General features: G+C 57.4%; 1 protein-coding gene across 9 annotated transcripts; it reads left to right on the top strand.

Moving 5' to 3' along the window:
* Positions 1-1,941: 1,941 nt before the first annotated feature.
* Positions 1,942-21,990, top strand: ADCY6 (adenylate cyclase 6). 9 transcript variants are annotated; one of them, XM_067009190.1, is made up of 23 exons: positions 1,942-2,030; positions 6,347-7,208; positions 10,793-10,942; positions 11,341-11,462; positions 11,552-11,663; positions 11,826-11,953; positions 12,470-12,628; positions 12,703-12,844; positions 12,960-13,088; positions 13,363-13,388; positions 13,626-13,773; positions 13,977-14,074; positions 14,252-14,339; positions 14,494-14,610; positions 14,878-15,036; positions 15,309-15,487; positions 16,368-16,403; positions 16,486-16,615; positions 16,924-17,187; positions 18,005-18,209; positions 19,061-19,185; positions 19,411-19,572; positions 20,222-21,990. In XM_067009190.1, exons 2-22 carry the CDS (start codon positions 6,351-6,353, stop codon positions 19,534-19,536), a joined length of 3,501 nt encoding a protein of 1,166 aa, XP_066865291.1. In that variant the 5' UTR covers positions 1,942-2,030; positions 6,347-6,350; the 3' UTR covers positions 19,537-19,572; positions 20,222-21,990. The 9 variants fall into 9 exon arrangements, with proteins under 9 accessions (XP_066865291.1, XP_066865293.1, XP_066865292.1 ...); XM_067009188.1 differs by lacking the exon at positions 20,222-21,990 and adding an exon at positions 3,954-4,019 and having other exon boundaries at positions 1,977-2,030; positions 19,411-19,975; XM_067009192.1 differs by lacking the exon at positions 19,411-19,572.
* The last annotated feature ends 441 nt before the right edge of the window (positions 21,991-22,431 follow it).

Raw genomic sequence — 22,431 nt, 5'->3', positions numbered from 1 at the left:
TACTTGGTTGGTGTCCAATTTTTTTTTTTCATTCCAAAATAAAATGAAGGACAAAGCCTTCCATTCCAAAATATAAAATTTCATAACACACCCATTTCTTTTCTTCAGTTGTATTTTCCCCTTACAGCCCATAAACATATTATTCTAAGAGATAAATGGTACATACTGGTTTCAGACTGGAAAGGAAATTTTGCCTGGCTACTTGAAGGGTGAAGTCAGGCAAAAAGGCCCCAAAGTTCAAATTACAGGCCAGGCCTGCACAACTGAGACTCATACATAGCAGAATAAACTATCCAGTTTTCATTTTCATTTCCCATTTTCAAACATTTTAACCAACATTTTTCTAGCTCATCCTGCAAATCCTGTAAGAAAGGCAAGACAGATAGTTTTATCCCTATTTTATAGATGAGGCTCCAAGAGAGTGAGTGATGATTTAGCCAAGGTGGATAGTTTGCAATCATATGTGCCTGATAAGGGATTGAAATGGATTTTCTTAATTCCTCCCTGCCTCAAGCTCTGGCCTGGGTTTAGGAATCCCAGTAGGGGCTTGGTGTGGACCAGAGTTGGGCCTTGAAGGACTAGAATACCGGGAAGGCTGGGTTTGAGGGAGCAGCTTCAGCTATCTAGGCTGTGGGACCTTGGGTGGGGAAGGGGCTGCCAAAGGAAGGAGGAGCTACAGGTCTGGATGAGGCAACAGGGAGGCAGCCTCCAAGGGAAGCCAGATAAGCTGCCCTCTTCCCACCTCTGGAGGACTGGCATCCCCTCTAAAGTCAGAATCACTTGCATCCTGGGTGAGTTTATTAACCTTCTTCTCCTTTCTGGCTACACCATCTTTCTAACCTCAAAGGGTTAAAGCAGTTTCCACGATATTTTCCCATCACCCAGGTAACTGGGGCCGCAGCTCCGTGCTTGAAAACGTAGGAAGTAAAAGCCCTAAACAATTTCTCAGTACCCTAGTAATGCACCCTCTCTCCACCCTCCACACTCCGCAGGGAAACACAACCCTTTGGGCAAAAGGTGAGGGGTGGGGGCGTGGGGGAGACAGGGAGGGACTCTACACGTGGGCAGGTGCTGGAGAAGCTCCCCAGAGAGAGAGGGGCCGGTGGGCAGCGTGGAGAGTGCCCCTTCCCTCAGGCCCCCTTCTGGGCTGAGGGTGCAGGAGGTTTGCTTGGGGCCAGGGCCCCGGAGGGTTGGGGGAGGAGGGAAAAAGCGGAGTGTGGGTAAGCGGGCTGCACACACCTGGCGCCTTGTGGAATGAAATCTTAATTAATTATTAAACTGAGTTCCCTGGGGGGCGGGGAGCTGGGCCGTGGCAGGCGGGGCAGGAATGGCAGGGTGGGGGCTGGGGGAGGGAGGAGGGGAGGGGTGGGGATGAGGAGTGGGTGCTGGGCACCGGTTCAGCTTAGGGGACCCCGCCAGGAAGGAAGCCGACCCTCGGTGTGCTGGGCGGGAGGGGGGTGGTATTCGCTGCTACAGGGTGGGTTTGCCCGGCTCCTTTGGGGACCCCTGGGGTGAGGGTGGGAAGAGAATGCTGGAGGACGCGGCCCGGGGGTGGAGGGAAGGGGAAGCGGGCTGCACGGCCCGCTCCTTCCCGGGGTCTTGATCCCAGAACAGTAGCCTCTTGTTTTCCCAAGACTGGGGGAGGGAGCGGCCGGAGGAGAGGAGGGGGCGCGAGGAGGGAGGGGTTCCATTCTTCGGTCTCCCCCACCCCTACCCCGTTCCTTCGAAGGGGAGCCGGCCACCCTGCCCGGCGTCCGGGGAGGGGGAGGGGGTGTCCAGACAAAAGGAGCTTGTGCCTTTAAGGCGGGGAGTCCGGGAGCCGGCGGGGAGGGGACTTCTGGATCCGGGGTAGAGGGCGGCTGCGCTGGACAACAAGGGAGGGGGCGAGGGCCGGGCGGACTGCGGACGGCGGGAGGGACTGCCGGGACGCGCGGGCACAGAGCAGAACCGTGGGACGGCCGGCCGGCCGGCCGGAGCCCGCGGCGGCGGCGGGGCGGAGGCCCCGGGGAGGCGCCAACCCCGGCCGGCAGGTGAGACGGCGCGGAGGAGCGTCTGGGGAGGCGGTGGCGCCCGGCGCTCGGCGCTCGTGTCTCCGTGCGGCTGGCAGACTCCCGCGCGGCTCCCGGGAGTTTTGTGGTCCGGGTGGGGAAGCCGGCGCGGGGGGAGCCCGAGGCCGTCGAGGCTGGCGGAGGGAAGTCCGGGAGGAGATGGGGGATCGAGGAGTCCTGGGTCCGGGGCTCAAGGCTCCCACCCTCACTCCCTGCCCTGTGCTTCCCTTCCTCCACCCGGGGCGAGTTCCCGGCTTGCTGGGAAGAGGGGGAGAGGCATGTACTGGGGGAGGGGCTGTTCTGAGGTTTTTGCAGCGGGGCTGTGGGTGAGACTCCGAGTTTGAGGTAGAGTGTGATTGTGCTTCGGGGAAGGGGAGGCAGCCTGGGCGGAGGGAGGGATGCCCTCTGTCTGCAGGAGTTCTCCTCCCCTCACCCCAGACCTTCCTTGGGAATGAAAGGGCTGGTGTCCAGGCCAGCTGCAGGGTGGGCAGAATTTATCCGGAACAGGCTCTGGGGCCTGACTGAAAAGCTAGAGGTGGAATCAGGCGGTGGACTCTTTTCCTATACGCTCTGCTTACCGGAGCACCCCTGTGACTGGAGGACCCTGGTGGGGTTTGTATGGTTGCGGTGGAGGTGGGACCTCAGCGCAGTCTTTAGGGAGACCAAGGGCTGGGGAAGGGAGGAGAAGGGTTGCTGGACCTCCAGATACAGGCCCTGGGGAGGTTTCTCTACATCTGGACAGGCCTGGAATTGAGGCCCACGTCCCAGCCTGGTGGGCGGTGCTGGCACTGAAGTGCCCTGCCTGCGCAGTGCCTTCTTCCATGAACTTTCTGAAGTCCTTTTAAATCTCCTGGAGCCTCCTTTTGCCACCTCCTGGGGACAGGAGGTGACCAGGAAGAGGGTTTGGGCGAAGCAGCGTGCAGAGCCATCCTTGGGGCTGGGCCCTGGCCTGCTTCAGACTCTGTTCTCAGGCTGGAGGATCCAGGTTCGGGAGGGACCTGGGGTCTGGGAGACACTGACCCTCGGTCTGCCAGGCTGAATGGACATGGCTCCATCCTTGGGAGCCGGTGGTGCCTGGAGTAGCAGATCTGTGAGAGAGAGTAAAGAAACCAGGACCCAGGGAAGGAGGGGGTCGGAGGCACAAGCTCAGGAGCCTGTCTCTGGGGAGGAAGGAGGTGGTCTGTGGTTCATGGTGATGGGTTCCTGGACAAGGAGGGTTGGGGCCCCATATAGGGAAGTCTTGTGGCTTTGAACAGTGCCCTGCCCTGTTCCCTTCCGTACCAGCCTGGCGTGGGGTGCCAGGACTAAGTTCTCCAAGATGGGCAGTGCCTGGAATGGAGCCCAGGGTGGGATGGTTGCAGTTGGTTGGACAATTACAGATCTCTGAAGCTATCCACTTGTGGGGTCAGAGTGTTCTTGGGAGGGTCATGCATTCCCTTGGACAGTGTACGCGCCTTCCTCTGTGGGTATGAGCCATATGCTAGGCTGTGCTTCCAGGGGGCTGGGAGCATGGCCAGAAATAGGTCCTTTGGGAACAGAGGTCTGGCCAGTGGGGTGGGGGTACGGTGAGGACAGGTCAGGGGACTGGCGAGGGGGAGGAGGCTGAAGCAAAATGTCATGGGGGGCGGTGGGAAACCTGCTTACTCTGGGCTCTGTCTCATGCAGCTCTCGGGACTGACAGCCGAGGACACAGGGACTGATAGAGCCAGGCGACTGACTGGCTGGGGAGGTGTGGGTTTTTGCTCACAATTTTTCTGTCTTTCCATCTCTTGGACGCTGGCAGGGTTTTGGGTTCAAAGTGTTGTAGGGTGAGGAGAAGAGCTAATGTTTATTGAGTGTGTACTATATGCCTGACGGGTGCTGTTACATTCTTTCCTCGCAACTCTTATTGTTCCCATTTTACAGATGAAGAAAGTGACATAGAGAGGTGAAGTAACTTGTCCAAGGCTGCGAGACTAGCAAAGAATCACAGTAAGATTTGAAACGTGGTCTCACTCCAAAGATCTTGTTTCTAATGAAGTGTTTTGAAGAGCCAGACTTTCTTTGGTGACCTTTGCCAAATGTCAGCCTGACCAAAAGTCTTGGATTTTTGATCTGTCCCTCCAGATGGTGCTGTTGGTGATGTTAAGGGGTTGAAGGGCCTGCTGCTCTGTGGGATATAGGAGAAGGGATGCCAAGAGAACTTGGTGGAGGGTGTACCAGAGATGGGGGTTTCGCATGTGCAGAGAGGTCCCCAGTCCACTTTCTGCTTTGTGGGCCCCTGGGTGTCTGCTTGGAGCACTGCTTCTGTGGCTTGAGCGTCTGGTCCTGTGGCCACCTGGGGCAAGCTCTGGGTATTCTCCCCCCCTGTGCCCTAGTGAGTACAAATGTCAGTGCTGCTGGCTCTGCAGGTTTAAGTACGAGGAGCCCCTCAGGGTGCCCCGTGGGCATGGAGGAGGGTGGCCCTGGTGGGGCGCAGGCATCCATGGGTGGCAGTGCTCTCACCCTCACCTTCTCCTGAGCTGGGCTCACCTGGGAGACACATTGATGGTGTTGTCATGGAGTCCTCCCCCTCCCCCAGGTCAAGACACTTCCCTCCTGGAGATGTGAGATTTGGGGCTGACTTGATTACTAGTGAGTTCTAGAACTTGGGCCAGCTGTATAAAACTACCGTGGACCTCAGTTCTTCTTCTTTTTTTTTTTTTTTGCTGTCAAATCTGTCCTGTGCCCCAGATGGCCACAGGACCAGCCTCACAGGGTTTTGGTGAAGACCAGATGGACTTAGGTATGTGAAAGGCCCTCGAAAAGTTTCAAGCAGAGGGAAAGCGCATGGGAGTGTTATCCAGCCAGCCAGCCACCTACCCGCCTATCTACTCAACGAACATTTATTTAGACCCTACCAGGTGTTGAGCAGATGTAGCAGTGAGCAAAGCAGGCCAAAATCCTTGCCCTCGTGAAGCTGACATTCCAGTTAGGAGAGACAGACAATGAACAAATAAGAAAAATATATAGAATGGCAGCTGCTGATAAGAGCTGTGGAGAAAAATAAAGCATAAAGCTCGGAAGAGAGATAGGGAGCTCCAGGAAAGGGGGTTGCTATTTTAATAGAGTGGTCAGGGAAAGCTCACTGATAAGGGGACATTTGAGCTGTGACCTGGAGGAGCTCTTATTCCAAGCAGAGGGAACAGCAGGCACCAAGGTCCCAGGCTGTCCCGTGCACGGTGTGTTGGGGAACAGCAAATAGGTTAAGAGGACTGGAGTGCAGTGAGAAAGATGAAGAATCATATCGTTATTATTATCTCACGTTAACTTCTCTGTACCAATGCTCTTGAGCTGGGTTTCTTTCTCTCTTTTCAACTTATAAATTGGTTGAGTTCCTACTATGAGCCAGGCTCAGTATTTGGGGTACCTGGGGTGGGGATAAAGCGCTGAGCAAAATAGATACCAACCCTTCCCTCCTAACATTTATAGTCAGAGGGGCAGAGTCACATATTAAACAAGGGATGGTTTAATGATAACGGTGATCAGTACCATGGAGGAAATGTATAGAGAGTGAACAGGGGACCAAACTTAGTCTGGGTCGGGGAGCTGGGACATCTTCCTGAGGAAGTTGTGTTGAAGCTGTAACCGGAGGGGGGAGTTGAGTTTAACTCGGTGAAGTGTGCACAGTGTGTGAGTGTGATGGGGACGGATGTGGAAAGAGATTCCCTGTGGTACAGAGGTCACCGATTGGCAGCTCACAGGCTGAATTCATTCCGTAGATGTGATTTATTTGGCTTGCAGTGTTGAAGAATGTGAATTACTTGCCAACGTTTAAAAGTCAGGAGATGTCATGTTAGAGCCTCCATTTAAAAAAATTCAGCTTCTGTTGAAAAATCAGAGGATCAGGTTCGACTGGGACACCAGTGGCAACAGTCTTCCGATGCGGGGTGGTGCTTGCCCCTGCTTGGGCTGTGCCCTCTCTCTCCTCAACTGGGAGGCTTTTCCCATTGACAGGCACTTGAGTGGGTCTGTAACCACCAAGAAATCAGTGCCTTTTAGGGAAGAGGTGAATGTTTAAATGAATTGCTTTGGAGTCAGACAGATCTGGGTTAGAATTTTGGTTCTCACACTTGTGTGGCTGCTTGATCTCGGCAAGTGACTTCACCTCCCTCTGCCTCAGTTTCCTCACCTGGTGGATGGGGATACCCTGGTCTTCCTCAGAGTCATTTCAGGAGGAGGATGTGTCTGAGGTGCTCAGCTTGGTAACGAGAAGCGCTCGGTTAATGAAAGCTGCTAGTAACGGTGGTATTAACACCACCTCATTCCTTTCCTTCCAGCAGGATGTCATGGTTTAGTGGCCTCCTGGTCCCCAAAGTGGATGAACGGAAAACAGCCTGGGGCGAGCGCAATGGGCAGAAGCGTCCACACCGCGGGACTCGCCCCAGCGGCTTCTGCACACCCCATTATATGAGCTGCTTTCGGGGTGCACAGCCACCCAGCCCGACCCCCGCAGCCGCGCCTCGGTGCCCCTGGCAGGAGGAGGCCTTCATCCGGAGGGGTATCCCAGGCAAGGGCCCGGAGCTGGGGCTGCGGGCCGTGGCCCTGGGCTTCGAGGACCCTGAGGCGACCGTGGCAGTCGGGGACACTGAGGGGGCCCCCGACGCGGCCGCCAGGAGCAGGAGAGCTTGCTGGCGCCGGCTGGCGCGGGTGTTCCAGTCGAAGCAGTTCCGCTCGGCCAAGCTGGAGCGCCTGTACCAGAGGTACTTTTTCCAGATGAACCAGAGCAGCCTGACACTGCTGATGGCGGTGCTCGTGCTGCTCACGGCCGTGCTGCTGGCCTTCCACGCGGCGCCTGCCCACCCTCAGCCTGCCTACGTGGCCCTGCTGGCCTGCGCCGCCATCCTCTTCGTGGCGCTCATGGTGGTGTGCAACCGACACAGCTTCCGCCAGGACTCCATGTGGCTGGTGAGCTACGTGGTGCTGGGCATCCTGGCAGCCGTGCAGGTCGGCGGCGCCCTGGCAGCCAGCCCCCGCAGCCCTTCTGTAGGCCTCTGGTGCCCCGTGTTCTTCGTGTACATCACCTACACACTCCTCCCCATCCGCATGCGAGCCGCCGTCTTCAGTGGCCTGGGCCTCTCCACCCTGCACTTGATCTTGGCCTGGCAACTCAACCGTGGTGATGCCTTCCTCTGGAAGCAGGTGGGTGGTTGGGGAGGTAGGCTTGGGGGCACCAGTCCGGGAATGAGAAGGGGTCTGCTAATCGAGGGTGGGAGAGTCATGGGTGGACATGGGAGAGGGACGTCTGGCTGTATCTGGGAGGAGGAGTGGGTCTCCATTTGGGATCTGAGGCAGAAGGCACTGCTAAGGGAAGGGAAGGCTCCAGAACCTAAAGCCTGTGCTCTGTCCCCGTGGGCCACCGTCTACAGCTCTTTAGCCTGAGGCCCTTGAAATAGCATAATCTGTAGAGACCCAATGTGAGGCTGGAGGTGGGCAGGCGACGTTCAGCCCCAGGGTTGGGGCAGGGCTGAGAGGGCTGGGTAGGCTACATCCAGACTTCGGCATCTCCGGCCCCAAGTTGACACTTGAGACTCAGGGCCTGGTGCCTTCCCTGCAGGGCAGCTCTAAGTGGCGATCTGGAGGGATCGAGTAGGTTTTGGATGGAGTTAGCAAGGGAGGAGTTGCCTCTCTCCTGGACTGAGGCCAGCTCCGGGAGGACAGGGAAGGTGATGAGTGGGTCAGTTCTGTCCTAGGCCGGGAGTAGTTTGGGGCTGGACTGTTGACAAGAGGGGCTTTAGGCTCCAGCTGCATCCCGCTGTCTTCCCACTGGGCACCAGGGCTCTGGCAGCCTGCCTTGAGGCTCTCTGCCCCTGTGGGCTTCCGCCTCTGGCTTCAGAGTGGTGTGTGAGGTGAGGCTGCCATAGAGGCTTGGCTGCAGGCAGCCCCGTTGTCCAGTGGGCTGCATTCTTCTCGGTGAGATCGTAGACAGCTAACCTTGCCTCTCCCAGCCTTCGTTTCCCAGTCTGTAAAACTGGGATGAAAATAGTATCTACCTCATGATGTTCTCAGGGCCCCACCCTCTCTGAGTGGAGGAAAACCCGACAGCATAGCATTCTCACCTGGAGACAGGGAGCTGCGGGGATGGTTCCCAGCGAAGGGACTTCCGGATGTCCCTTGCAGAGAGATGTGAGCTGGTGGATTTGGCTGTCTCGTGTCATCATCCCCCTGATCAGGGACAGGGGCTCTTGCCCAGCTGATCCTTTAGGGGCGGCTGTAGGCACAGCCCCCCAGCCAGCACACCTCGAGATCCCTCCATTGGCACCCTGATTTAGATGGTGCTGTCCTCTGTCTCGCTCAAGGTTTGAGGGAGCCAGCCTCTGCCTTGCCCAGGGCTTGTGGCCTGTAGCCCACCCTAGCCCCACCTACAAAGAGGAAGTTGCCTGGGGCTCCCAGGGTGCGAAGCTGGGTGCTCTGGCATGATGCCCTTCCCTGCCCAGCCTGTGGAACAGAATGTACCTTTTTAAGAGTAACCTTATAGGCAGTTTGTTTGTGGAGCACATACCCGCAGGGCACTGTCAGATCTCTTAAAGGGCCAGGGTCCTTCTGCCACTGCTAGCCCCCAGCTTCTCTCCAGGGTAGCTGTCACACTGGGCTTTGGCGCTGGAGTGCCCTCTTGGGGAAGGAGGAGCTTGGAGGTGGTGCCTCCCTTCCCCCATCCTCTCTGGCTGGCTGGGGTAGGTGGGTGTCTCTTCCCTGCTCTCAGCTGGCATGGTGCCCAGAGCCAAGCCCAGGGCCTGACTGGGGAGGCGCAGTCCCATGGAGGCCAGGACTATACCAGTCTCCTGCCTCTCCAGGGCACCCAGCTGCAGCCTTACCCAGTGGGCGAGTGAAGAAAGCTGCCCCTGCCCTGTGCCAGTCCTTGGGGCCAGGGTGGCCCATACCACTTCTCTGAGCTGAGAACAAGCCTAGATTCTACATCCAGTTGGCGTGGTGTACAGGTTCTCTGCACACAGCTGGCTTACAGGTTTCTGGGTAGGGTGGGGCTGTGGCCTCCTTTCTAGGCTCCTTGGTCAGCCCCTTCCCGGATCCAGCCCCTTCATCCTCCTATGACCTGCTCACTCAGACACACTGAGCAGTTTCACCCAGTGCCCCAGCCCAGCAGTTTCACCCAGTGCCCCAGCCCAGTGCCCCTGACATCCATTTTTTCTCACAGTCGGATCGGGGTCTGTGTACAGATCTATTTCGGTCTCTTGTCCCCCTTCCCCTTCCCTCCACCATGACTCACATTTTCCTCTTGGGCTCCTGGGGCCAGGAAGGGAAGTTGCCTGGTTTGCCCCCCTTTCCTTCTCCCCCACTGGGGGCTATTCTTAGAAACCCCCGGGGGAGGTAGTGTGCCCCCCTCTTCACCCCTGCTGCTGGGAGGGGGGAGCCTTGTGAGCTGGACTGAGAAGGGAAGCTGGGAGGCCAATCCTAGAGGACGGGAGCTGGAGATGGCTGGAGGTTAGCCGGACCCCTCAGTCTTATCCAAGGAAAATGAAACCAAGGTCCCAGAGATTGAGTGACATGCCCAAGTTTGCAGGACTAGTTCTGGTTCCGGGCAGAGCCCAGAACTCCTGGCTTCCAGTTGGTGCTCTTGCCCTCCCTTCTCCCCAAACCAGAGCCCTGCCCCAGCCAACTCTGGGGTGGAGCCACAAGTTCCAGGTTAACCCCTGAATTTCCAGAAACACTGAGGTCGGCTTCCCTTAGACTTGCTCTCCAGTCAGTGCTGCTGCTGATGCCTGAGGGTGGAACATCCTAGGATCAGGGTCCTAGGGCATGGGGCCTGGCTGGGCCGAGTGTTGGGGGTGGCCAGGCATGGTGGCACCCCATCCCAGTTCCGAAGGGTTCTTTGTGTCAGTAGAATCGATGATTCCCAAGCCTGGGTTCTGAGGCTGGGCCTCAAGAGCTTAGGTGAGTGGAGTGAGTAGGAATCCTGGGAACCTGGAATGTAGTTTACAGTAGGGTTAGGACACAGCTTTGGAGTCTGACTCTCCTGGACTCAAGTCCCACACTGGCCACTACCAGCTGTGTGATCTTGGGCAAGTTACATAGCTTCTCTGTGCCTGAGTCCCTCACCTTTCAAATGAGATAGTGCTACTGACTTCATAGAGTTGTAAAAAGTACTTTCGTTAACATACAGAGGACACCTATAGAATCTAGGCACATTTGTAGGCAGCCAACAAATTACCTCCAGTAATGATAATAATAGAATTATTATTATATTAACTTATGTCAGGGCAAGGAGGGACCTTGGAGATCTTCTTCTCCCTCTCCAGGTTCTAGATGAGTGAACAGGCCCCTAGAGATGAGGTGACTTGTCCTGGGCACTCACAGGAAGATGTAGAGCTCAGGTCTCTTGGGTGTCATCCTGCAAGGAGAACCACTTGCACAAGGAGCATCATTTGTCTTTTTTTTTTTTTTCCATCATTTGTCTTTTGTTTGGGGTGTTTGTGGGGCAGGGAATCATAGTGTGCTGGGCCCAGGCCCTGGGACCTACCTGGCGCTGGTCGGCGCTTCTGCTCCCAGGAGCTGTGAGAAGATCACATTTCTAGCCATGGAGTGATCCAGGCAGGGAGCTGGAGTCCTGTGGGGATGGGGAGGTATTGCAGGGGTGGGGACAGCTTGGGAAAGACAGGGCACAGGGTCCTGGCTTCCTCCCCAAAGCAGTGCATCTACAGAGAGCCTAGCTAGTTGCACCTGTGTGTGTTGGGGAGTGGTCACCATTTGCCTCTGCCACCCCTCTGCAGCTCGGTGCCAACATGCTGCTGTTCCTCTGCACCAATATCATTGGCATCTGCACACACTACCCGGCTGAGGTGTCTCAGCGCCAGGCCTTTCAGGAGACCCGTGGTTACATCCAGGCCCGGCTGCACCTGCAGCATGAGAATCGGCAGCAGGTGGGGCTGCCCCCCCACCCCGATCACGGCCTTCCCCCATCTCACCTCTAAATAGCTTGCCGATAGGATCCACCACCTCATGCAACTCCATGGAATAGTGTGAATGGTTCCCCCTGATTGTGCATCACAGAGGCCCTTTGACACTGGGGTTCCTGTCCTGTCTGAGGGTGGGAGGGAATGGATGGAGTGCATCTCAGGGGTTGAGTGGGGTGTAGTCAGAGAAGGCCGGGATGTATGTCTGCTGAGGACTCTAATGGGGGAGGGTCAGGCCACGGTCCAGAAGGGAAGCTCAGGTCTCCAGAGAGGTCTGGGAGGGTTTTGGGGATGTGGAGGGACCAGGAAGAATTAAAATTTGAGGCCAAGATGATAGTGGTCCTCTGTTGAAACCACTGGTCTAGGAGCGGCTGCTGCTGTCTGTGTTGCCCCAGCATGTTGCCATGGAAATGAAAGAAGACATCAACACAAAGAAAGAAGACATGATGTTTCACAAGATCTACATCCAGAAGCATGACAATGTTAGGTAGGGTCGGGGTGGGGAGGATGCCGGGAGCGGGATCTGGGAGTCTTTGAGGGCCACGTGGCCCTTCCATCTTCTGCCGTCCTCCTCAGCATCCTGTTTGCGGACATTGAAGGCTTCACCAGCCTGGCATCCCAGTGCACGGCGCAGGAGCTGGTCATGACCCTGAACGAGCTCTTTGCCCGGTTTGACAAGCTGGCTGCGGTGAGGGTGCTAGGGCTTGGGGGTGGGGCCGACGGGGTGAGGGCAAGCTTCATTGGCAGTGGCTTTGGGGGACGGGGGCCGATGGAATCTGCAGTGAGGGTAGTGGGCCAGGCAGGCTGGGCTGGAGTAAAGGTGACTCTCCCCCCACTCTTTCTCCTTTAGGAAAATCACTGCCTGAGGATCAAGATCTTAGGGGACTGTTACTATTGTGTGTCAGGGCTGCCGGAGGCCCGGGCAGACCATGCCCACTGCTGTGTGGAGATGGGGGTGGACATGATCGAGGCCATCTCGTGAGCACCGTCCCCTCCCACGCTTCCTGGAACTGAGGGTGCCCCAGCCTGCTCCTACCCTTTGAGGTGTCCTCGGGACTTTTTCTCCGTCTTGGCTGTCTGCCTGTCTTGGAGATCCATCACTGGGGAGGGGAAAGGATCTTTCTTCAGCCTGTGTGAAGACCCATGTGCACCTTAGACTCCAGCCAGCTGGGATGGGGTAGGGGGAGCCAGGGTGAGGGGGATTTGGGCTGGAGAAGATGCCAGCTGAGTAGGCCCAAAGGGAGGGTAGTGATTCCTCCTCTCCCAGCTCAGTCCCATAAGATGCTGCTGGGCTCCTGCTGGTGAACAGGGCTCCCAAACATTTGTCCTTGGGCCCCATGCAGCCTCTTGCCCGTGTCCTGCTGAGGGTGTGCCTTGTGCCCTGCGACTGGGTCTGTCCTTGCCCACTTGGCTCCAAGGCGAGCACAGGGCCTGGGCTCTGGGCTGGGAGTGGGGAGGACTGTGCGGGGGCTAAGCCGGGCCGCCTCCTCCCAGGCTGGTGCGCGAGGTGACAGGTGTGAACGTGAACATGCGCGTGGGCATCCACAGCGGACGCGTGCACTGCGGCGTCCTTGGCCTGCGGAAATGGCAGTTCGATGTGTGGTCCAATGACGTGACTCTGGCCAATCACATGGAGGCCGGGGGCCGGGCCGGGTGAGCGTGCGTCTAGGGCGCGAGGGACGGGAGCCCCTGGCAGAGCAGGGGTCTCACCCTCCTGTCCCGCGCAGCCGCATCCACATCACTCGGGCCACGCTGCAGTACCTGAACGGGGACTACGAGGTGGAGCCGGGCCGTGGTGGGGAGCGCAACGCCTACCTCAAGGAGCAGCACATCGAGACCTTCCTCGTCCTGGGGGCCAGCCAGAAACGGGTCAGGGCCGGGGCGGGGCACGGCCCGGCAGACGGGGAGAGGGGCAGAGGGGGGGAGCTGGCAGAGACCTTCCCTGGGCCACTCTTCCCAGCCTGTGCCCACGCTGCCCACACAGAAGGAGGAGAAGGCCATGCTGGCCAAGCTGCAGCGGGCGCGGGCCAACTCCGTGGAGGGGCTGATGCCACGCTGGGTGCCCGACCGCACCTTCTCCCGGACCAAGGACTCCAAGGCTTTCCGGCAGATGGTGAGGGGCCCACGGCGCTGGGACCTGGGGCCTCGCTTCCCTGTCTCCCTCGGCACTCTGTGTCCTCCTTGCCTCTTCTGCCTTCCTTGTCATGGCTGCCTCTCCGTAGTCTTCTGGAATTGGGGATAGGGGGGATGATTTCACCCCAGGGGTCCCAATCCCCCCAGAGTCTATGGAGAGAGCCGTCAGCACAGTGCTGAGGGTGGGGAAGGGATTGTAGAGGTGAAGGTCGCCTGCCCTGCACCTCACTCGCACACTCTGTCCCTTTCTCCAGGGCATTGATGATTCCAGCAAAGACAAGTAAGTCAGGTTGTTGAGTAGGGAAGAAGGGCTGGGCGAAGGCACTTGCACCCTGGGGCGGGGCTGCGGGGAGCCGAGATCCCCCTCTTCCCCGGACCTTAGATGTGTCTCACGGGGGCAGGTGCCACCCACCCCACTCACACTCCTTCTTTGAGTGCTTCCTGTGCCCCTCCCTTCTCACCGCCTGTCACATGGCAGTGCTCAGGCACCTGGTGAAGCCATGTCCCCTGCCCTCAGCCGGGGTGCCCAGGACGCCCTGAACCCTGAGGATGAGGTAGACGAGTTCCTGGGCCGCGCCATCGATGCCCGCAGCATCGATCAGCTGCGCAAGGACCACGTGCGCCGGTTCCTGCTCACCTTCCAGAGAGAGGATCTTGAAAAGAAGGTTTGGGGGATGCAAGGGCAGATGGAGGAGGGCTGGGGGAGGAGGGGAGGTCCCGGCAGGGAAGTCTGAGCACAGGTCAGGTTTCTGGGGAGCGGGGAGGTGACCGCAGGGCGCAGTGGGGATCCATATCAACTGGGCCAACTGGTAGTGCCCTGCCTTCCCCAGGGCGGAGCCAGCGCCCAGCTCAGTCTCCTCTCCCTCAGTACTCGCGAAAGGTGGACCCCCGCTTCGGAGCCTACGTGGCCTGTGCCCTGTTGGTCTTCTGCTTCATCTGCTTCATCCAGCTCCTCGTCTTCCCACCGTGAGAGCCCTGTCCCTCCTCGCTTGGCTTTTCTTCCCGCTACCACTTCCCACAACCTTCCTAAACATTCTCGCAAGCACGCAGTCCCTGGGGCCCACGTCCTGCCTGCCCAGGGAGTGGGACGAGGATGTCCAGATCCCCCAGAGTAACATTTTCCCTGGCCCTCTTCCGCCCCAGCTCAGCCCTGATGCTTGGGATCTATGCCAGTATCTTCCTGCTGTTGCTGGCCACCGTGCTGACCTGCGCCGTGTACTCCTGTGGCTCTGTACGTGGGGGGCCTTCCAGGGCTGGTGGGGGAGGCCAGGCCAAGGGCGGGGAGGGAGGAGAAGGCCGAGCCTCTGCCATTGGGCCCCATCCCTGGGGCACCTTACCCGTTGGCTGACGTGGCCTCCGTCTCTCTGTCTCCCGCCTCCCGGCAGCTGTTCCCTCAGGCCCTGCGACGTCTGTCTCGCAGCATCGTCTGCTCGCGGGCACATAGCACTGCGGTTGGCATCTTTTCCGTCCTGCTTGTGTTCACCTCTGCCATCGCCAACATGGTAAAGTTCCAGTGGGAATTTTTCTGCCCCTTCCTCTGTTCCAAGCACTGTTCTGGGTGCTGGGGGTACAGAGAGGAATGAGACACGTTTCCTGCCCAACGCACGGGTGAGGTTAACCCCTGTCCTCTCTCCTTGCTCCCCCTACCTTGTCATCCCTCAGTGAGAAGTTGGACCCCTGGGGTGTAGGGCCCCTGGTTTATAAGGCTATGGCCCTTGTAACCCCTCCCCTCCCCGGTTACCCTGATATACCTCCCCCGACTTTTGCAGTTCACCTGTAACCACACGCCCATACGGACTTGTGCAGCCCGGATGCTGAATTTAACACCTACTGACATCACCGCCTGTCACCTGCAGCAGCTCAATTACTCACTGGGCCTGGATGCTCCCCTGTGTGAGGGCACCGCACCCACTTGCAGCTTCCCTGAGGTGTCCAAGTGGTGCTCGGAAGGGGTGGTGGTGGGGTCCTGATCAGTTCCGGTTATCGACTCTTCTGTGCCAGGCCTGGTGCTGGGCACTGGGGACTCCAGGAGCAGCCCTGGGCCCTGGTGTGCTTTAGGGGTGTGTGGAGGGTGAAGGAGGTTTGGGCTTGAGGTTGTGGAGGGGAGCTTGGGTCAGGTGGGGGCGTGCGGTGTTCTCCCTGCACGGGAGCGCCGTGGCCTCTGCCTTCACCCAACACTGCCTGTGCCATCGCTCCCCAGTACTTCGTCGGGAACGTGTTGCTGAGTCTCTTGGCCAGCTCTGTCTTCCTGCACATCAGTAGCATCGGCAAGTTGGCCATGATCTTTGTCCTGGGGCTCATCTATTTGGTGCTGCTTCTGCTGGGTCCCCCGGCCACCATCTTTGACAACTATGACCTACTGCTTGGCGTCCATGGCTTGTGAGTTTATCCGCAGCCCCTTTAATCCCCCAGGAGCCTCTTGACCCTGCTGGGTCACCATGAGCCCCCTGTGCCCTTGGAATGCTACCACTCACCCCTCACATGTGGGGGGAAAGGAGGCAGCACGTGACCCCCAACAGTCACCTCGGGGAAACCCCAGTCCTGGGAAATCCCTTGGTCTTTAGGCTAGACATTAAAAAATTTTTTTCTCTTGCATTTGCATGTTGCTTTCATATCCACTCTTAACTACCTGTAGGTCACACAGCTGCTTGGTGGTAGAGCCCTGGCTAGGAAAGGAACCAAAACTCTGACTCCCGCTTGAGGGCTTTGCCTGGGACAACACACTGGCTTTTCCTCTGAAAAACCTCACCCCTCGGGGTATGTGGTAGAAATATATGGTGCGGTAGAAAAAGCCTCTGGAGTCTGCTGTTTGAATCCCTACTCTGCCGCTTATTAGCTGTGTGTCTTTGCATCGTTGAATTAACTTCTCTGAGCCTCAATTTCCTCATCTGTAAAACGGCAATGCCATCTACATCACAAGTAGTTGTAAAGATTATTATAAGTAACATTTATCGAAGGCTTGCTGATGCCAGGCGCTCTGCTAAGCTTTTTGCATGCATTATTTAGATCTGGTCACTCTTTGATGGGTGAGGAAGCCGAGGCTTAGAGAGTTAAGCAACTTGTTCCAGGTCACATAGCTGGTGAGTAGAGGAGCCAGGAGTGGAACCTCTGCTCTTAATGAGTTAATAGAAGCAAAAGCCTTGGCCTAGTGCCTGATTTATGGTGCTCAGTAAATGCAGTTTCTGTCTCCCCTTCCATGCCCTGACCTGGCAACCCAGGAAGAACGGATGACTTTGTCTCTTGTGTCTTCCTGCCACAGGGCTTCTTCCAATGAGACCTTCAGTGAGCTGGACTGGTGAGTGAGGGCTCTAGGGCAGCAAATGGTGGGGCTGCCAGATGCCTCCTTCAGACGCTGAGCTTGCCTCTGCTTCCCTCAGCTCAGCCGCAGGGAGGGTGGCACTCAAATATATGACCCCCGTGATTCTGCTGGTGTTTGCACTGGCGCTATATCTGCATGCCCAGCAGGTGGAATCAACTGCCCGCCTGGACTTCCTCTGGAAACTGCAGGTGACTGGGTGGGCCTCTGGGGTGGGGGAAGATCCTAGGGGCAGAGCCTGGGCCACGCCAGGCATCTCTTAGGCTGGCCAGGGCTCAGGCTGCCCCGAGCCCACCCTGGCTCCGTGCCTTCTCTGTGCCCGTCCCCTATCCCCTGCCTCATCCTGTCCCTGCCCCCTCTACTTCTTTGCCTGTTCTTCGGGCCTGTCCATGCCTTTCTTCTTCCACGTGGTTCCCTCTGATGCCCACCTCCAGGTGTTGGCCGCTGCACCCACGCCTTATGAATGTTGGGCAGTGGGTGATGGGTGTGGTGTCCACAGGCAACAGGGGAGAAGGAGGAGATGGAGGAGCTCCAGGCATATAACCGGCGGCTGCTACATAACATTCTGCCCAAGGATGTGGCCGCCCACTTCCTTGCCCGGGAGCGCCGGAACGATGAGCTCTACTATCAGTCATGTGAGTGTGTGGCCGTCATGTTTGCCTCCATTGCCAACTTCTCTGAGTTCTATGTGGAGCTCGAGGCAAACAATGAGGGTGTCGAGTGCCTGCGGCTGCTCAACGAGATCATCGCTGACTTCGATGAGGTACTTGTCCAGTCGGCTGGTGCTGGCAGAGGGTGGGGGGACTTGGGGACCCGAGGAGTGGGGAGAACTTTGGATAAGAAGGCCAGGATTGGAGGGGATGGTTGGTACTGGGAGGAGGAAGGGAGATCTGGTGGGCCCTAGAGATGTCCGGGGTAGGAGTAAAGGTAGGTGCAGTGGAGTCAGGGACAGGTGCTCACGAAGGTGTCACAGGCAGCAAGCTCAGCCTCAGTGGGGCAGGGTCATCCTTGTTGGGGAGCAGAGGAGGACGTGAGGCTCTGTGGAGGGGCCGGGACAGGTAGCAGGTGGGGGTCATGGAAGAAGAAGCCGGTAGTCTGTAGACTATGGCCCCGTGAGGCCAAGTAAGCAAGATGATCCCCTGAACAGAGAAAATGGAAGCAAAATATGAGGAAGCGACCTGAACATCCAGGTCAGGAATGGGTTGTTCCCTATTCTGGAGGAAAGGCACTTCCTCAGCCTGGGACTCAGTTTCCCCAAAGGTGAGGGTTGGAATCATTGATGCCTGATATCCCTCCTGTGGCTCTGGGTTCCGTAGCAGGCTCTCGAAGTTGACCTGGAGCTGTGTGCTCAAGTCCTGGCTTGGGTTTGGACGGCTGCCCGGTGACGGGAGGCTGTTTTCCGGGCTCCTTAGTCCTGCACTGAGAGCAGCAGCTGGAAGCGGGGCTCACTTACCGAAAGGAGGGGAGTGTTGAGCCAGGGAAGTGGAGAAGGGGGCCAGGGCAGGGCAAGGATTGGGGCTTGAGGCAGGGCTGGGTTTGGCCTGTCTGCCTTGACAGCCGGGTCCCCCTGTGCTGTCCAGATCATCAGCGAGGAGCGGTTCCGGCAGCTGGAGAAGATCAAGACGATTGGTAGCACCTACATGGCTGCCTCTGGGCTGAATGCCAGCACCTATGATCAGGTGGGCCGCTCCCACATCACTGCCCTTGCCGACTACGCCATGCAGCTCATGGAGCAGATGAAGCACATCAACGAGCACTCCTTCAACAATTTCCAGATGAAGATCGGTGAGAGGGCCCGGTAGACGGCGGGGTTTCCCAGGGCCATTTCTGGGTGAAGCTGAGGCGGCAGGCTGGGGATGGCGTCTCATATTCCCCACCAGGAGTCCTGTGGGGCGTTCCTTTTCTCCCACCTCCTATATTGTCTGATAGTAAGAACAGAGGTCATTTACTGAAGGCCTGCTCTGTGCTAAGCACTGTCCCAGGCTTTTTCTTTTTTAAAAAACACACGTCAATCCTCACATTATTATCCCCTTTTACAGATAAAAAGATGGACTCTCAGAGAGAGTAAATAACTCAGCCGAGGTCATACAACTAGTAAATGGCTGAACTGGGATTCAAGACCAGGTTCAGCTACATTCCAGTACCCGTGTCCTTTTCTGTGGCCACTCTGATAAGAGGCACTTCCTCTCAGATGAACTGGTGGATGGGAATGGTTAATAGCATGGGTTCTGGAGTCAGACTGTCTGCTTTGAATTCTGGCTGTTCCACTTAAGTTGCTTATTTAGCAAGTTGTCTAACTTCTCTAAACTTCAGTTATCTTTTCTGTGAAGTGGGAATGATGATACCTACCTTTTGGGGCTGTTGAGAGGATGAGATAGCGTAAAACGCTTACAGAGTGGTTGGCACAGAGCGCGCATGGGTAGATTAGCTGCTGTTCTAGCACAGCCGTCTTGACTCAGGGGAGCTCCTCAGCTGATATGCCCGCATCTTCCATTCTTTACGACTAGGAGGCTTGTCCCTTTTCCAGTTTCTTCTCTGGGTCCTTCTAAAGGTGCCAGGAGGTGGGTGCTGCCCTGGGCTGACTGTGGAACAGCCACTGCTCTCGATTTCTTAACTGCTGTCCCCACCTACCCCAGGGCTGAACATGGGCCCAGTTGTGGCAGGCGTCATTGGGGCTCGGAAGCCGCAGTATGACATCTGGGGGAACACAGTGAATGTCTCTAGCCGCATGGACAGCACGGGGGTCCCCGACCGAATCCAGGTGAGGGGGATGTGAGCAGAGGCTGGGAGGGGTATGGGTCCAGAGGGCTTCCGCAGGGCCCTCTCTGCAGTCAGCTAGGACAGGGGAAGGGTGGCGCTGTTCTCTGGTTGGTGGAGTCGGGGTTGGGGGAGGGGAGCTAGCATGAGCAGAGAACCCCTGGACTCCTGCAAATGCAGCAGGAAGGATCCTGGGCTAAGCAGGTTCCCCTCCCACTCCACCCCCCAGGTGACCACGGACCTGTACCAGGTTCTGGCGGCCAAGGGCTACCAGCTGGAGTGTCGAGGGGTGGTCAAGGTGAAGGGCAAGGGGGAGATGACCACCTACTTCCTCAATGGGGGCCCCAGCAGTTAGCAGGGCCCAGCTACAAATTCGGCTGAAAGGACCAAGGTGGGCATTTGAGTGGACTCTGTGCTCGCTGGGGGAGGCTGTGACAGGGGGCGCTGAGCCTCCAGACCCTGCTGACCACAAAAGGGAACACCCCAGCAGACTGTACTTGGACCATGCTCGTCTGCCCTCAGGCTGGTGAATGAGGGGATACCAAGAGGATTACCCAAGAGGCTTTCTTTCTTAACTGGGGTAGGGCTGTTATCTCTCCTTTTTTTCCAGCTTTTGGGAGCAGGGGAGGGGACAGCAGCAGAGGCAGGGGGACGTCTCCTGCCTGAGAGATTAAAATGGCAGCTTGCCACGCCCGCCCTTTCCCTGTCTGTCTGGGCACTAGGCTCAGGGCTGGGCCCTTCCTTTCCCTCTTTTTCCTGGGAATATTTTGTATAAAGACTGGGGCAGGCTTGAAGAGTGCCTATTCCATCCTTGCCTTCCTTTGCTATGCCTGCATCCCCAGCATGGGTCCTGGGCACTCCCTACCCCAGCCAGGTCTCCCTCACAGACACAGGGCACGGGAGGGAGATGTTCTGGGGACCCAGCTCTGTCCATATTTCAGGGGAATGTTTCCATTTGCCAAATCCTAGTCCCATGATCTATCCCCAAAGGGGAACAAAGGGACTTCTGCCAGCTCAGATTAGCCCCGTTTCCTGCACAGCTCCGGGGAAAGGGGCATCTGGTCTCATTGGTACTGTGAAAAATGCCCAGCCGGAGAGCAAGCGTGTGCGTGGGGATGTCAGAAGATCAGGAGCTGGATGTTCGCCTGCAGGTGCCAAAGAGAGCAGGCCGGCCAGGGGCGGGGGTGGTGCCAGACTCTCATCCGAAGGTCAGCATCGGGCCACTCTGCCCCAGCGCTCTCTTGCTGTCTGCTGTGAGGGGGCACGGAGCACCTCTACCCCTTCTGTTGCCAAATAGAAAAGGGCCAGGGCATGGAGGAAGATGACCCTGATCCCAAACCAGCCGCGCCAAGCCTCTGGCACTGGGGAGGGCCTGTGTGTCTGTGTAACCGTGCGCGCACAGTGGTGTGTGTGTGTGTGTGTGTGTGTGTGTGTGTGTGTGCGCGCACACGTGCCTGTCTGTCTGTCTTCTCGGTCTGTGTGTCTTTGCACTCCTGCTCTTGGCTCTCCACCCTGGGTTGCTTCATTCCTGTGGGCCTCTGTCTTCTGGGAATCAGGCAGGATTTCTGGTTTCAAGGGGTGGAGGCAGATGGGCCTGTTGCACAGGCGTGGGGTGGGGTGGGGTGTGGTAGCAAGAGGGTGGCCCTGGGGAGAGGAGTCCTTTTTTGTGCCAAATCCCTAAGTGCCGTTTGGGGCCACGTGTGCAGCATGACTGTCTCCCTGCCTGGGGCCGGGAGCCAGGCGCCTGCATGAGGCCCGCAGTGCTCCTTGCACTTGAACCGTCTGGGGTTTGGTGGGCGGAGGCTCGGGAGTTTCCTGGGCTCCCCAGCTGGTGTCCTGGGATGTGGTATGCTTTGGGGCTGGGGTAGCATGGGATCCCTCTGAGGACCCAGATTCTGGTACTAAGGGCTAGGGGAGGGGAACCTGGACCTCAGCCTTCCCCAGCCTTCAGCTTGAGCCTAGCGTGCTCCGGGCTCCCCAGTCCTCACGAAGCCTGCAAGAGCTGGCAGGAGGGTTAGGAGGGCTGGACCCTAGATTCCCTTCCTATCCCTGCCTGCCTTTTACCCTCTTCCCTGCAACCTCCTTGCCTCTGGACTGAATTAGTTGGTGCCTTGGTTTCTCTGTCTGTACCTATTTAAGCCAGAGGCATTAGCCAGGATTCTGCTTGAAGATCGCTTTGTCTTTGAGGCGTTAGAGAGGCAGAGGAGAGAGGGTCCCGGAGTTGCTGGGTTTGGGGATTGGAAGGGGCAGGTGGTAGTCTTGCCCTTTCTCATGTCCTTTCTGACTCTAGCTCCTCGCAGAAGCCTGGTTTCTGGCTCGTACTGCCTGCTTTGGGGGATCTTCAATGCATCAACCAAATGGGCCATCAGTCACTTCATTAGCCAGGGCAGGAGAAGGGGAAAAGACTAGCTGGTCCAGACAGAAAGTCAGCTCCCCTCCCCTCAGCCACATCCCTAGACAGGAAGGTTCTGCGTGGGGTCCTGGGGTGGGGATGAGGCTGTAAGGAGACCAGAGTGGGAAGACTGCAGTCTTGGGTGACTTGTCTCTGCTTCTTGCCAGGTGGGAGGGGCCTGTCCACACCCTGGCTCCCTGTACCGCAGTGCCAGCCGTGTGCTTCCCCCGGGCTGACGTTGCCCCCTTCCTCGCCAGTTGGGGGTGGGGGATGTCAGTGGATGGGAGGCCCGTGGACTTTGGTTTTATAATGTAACCAGTGTGTGTGTGTAGCGGGGGGGGGGGGAGGGTGTCTATACCATGTATTTCAGTGAAATATTTAATATATTTAAATATCAATAAAAATCAAACTCTTTGTAAAATTCCCTGTTCTCTGCAGCTGTTCTGGGCCCTGGGTTGGGTCAGAAGTGGCAGAGCCGGGGGTAGGAGGCAGGCCCCAGTCTGGGGGCTCTGTGGACCTCTCTCGTCTGTGGTCAGAGGGCTTCCTCTGGTTTTCTCCTTGCCAAGGTGAAACTGCAGCATCTTCACAGAGCATGACTCCTCCAAGGCCTGTCAGCATCATGAGGAGCAAGGTGTCTTCCGAGATTTGTTACTCTGACCCCTGCCATGCATGAGCTCAGGAACCCCTGTGGTGGTCTTCCCAGTGCCCTAGCCCCTCCCAAACCAAACACCAAGTTCTGGCTCCTTCAGAAATCTCTCACAATCCTGATCTCACAGGCATTTGGGTATTGGAATAATTTCCCTCCCCCTCACTTCCAGTGCACACAAGTGACTTCTAGTCCAATCTGTTTATTCCATG

The sequence above is a fragment of the Kogia breviceps genome, chromosome 12, assembly GCF_026419965.1.
Source record: "Kogia breviceps isolate mKogBre1 chromosome 12, mKogBre1 haplotype 1, whole genome shotgun sequence".
NCBI classification, from domain to species: Eukaryota; Metazoa; Chordata; class Mammalia; order Artiodactyla; family Physeteridae; genus Kogia; species Kogia breviceps.
Note: the sequence above shows the minus strand (reverse complement) of the source record. Positions and strands in the feature narration are given on the sequence as shown.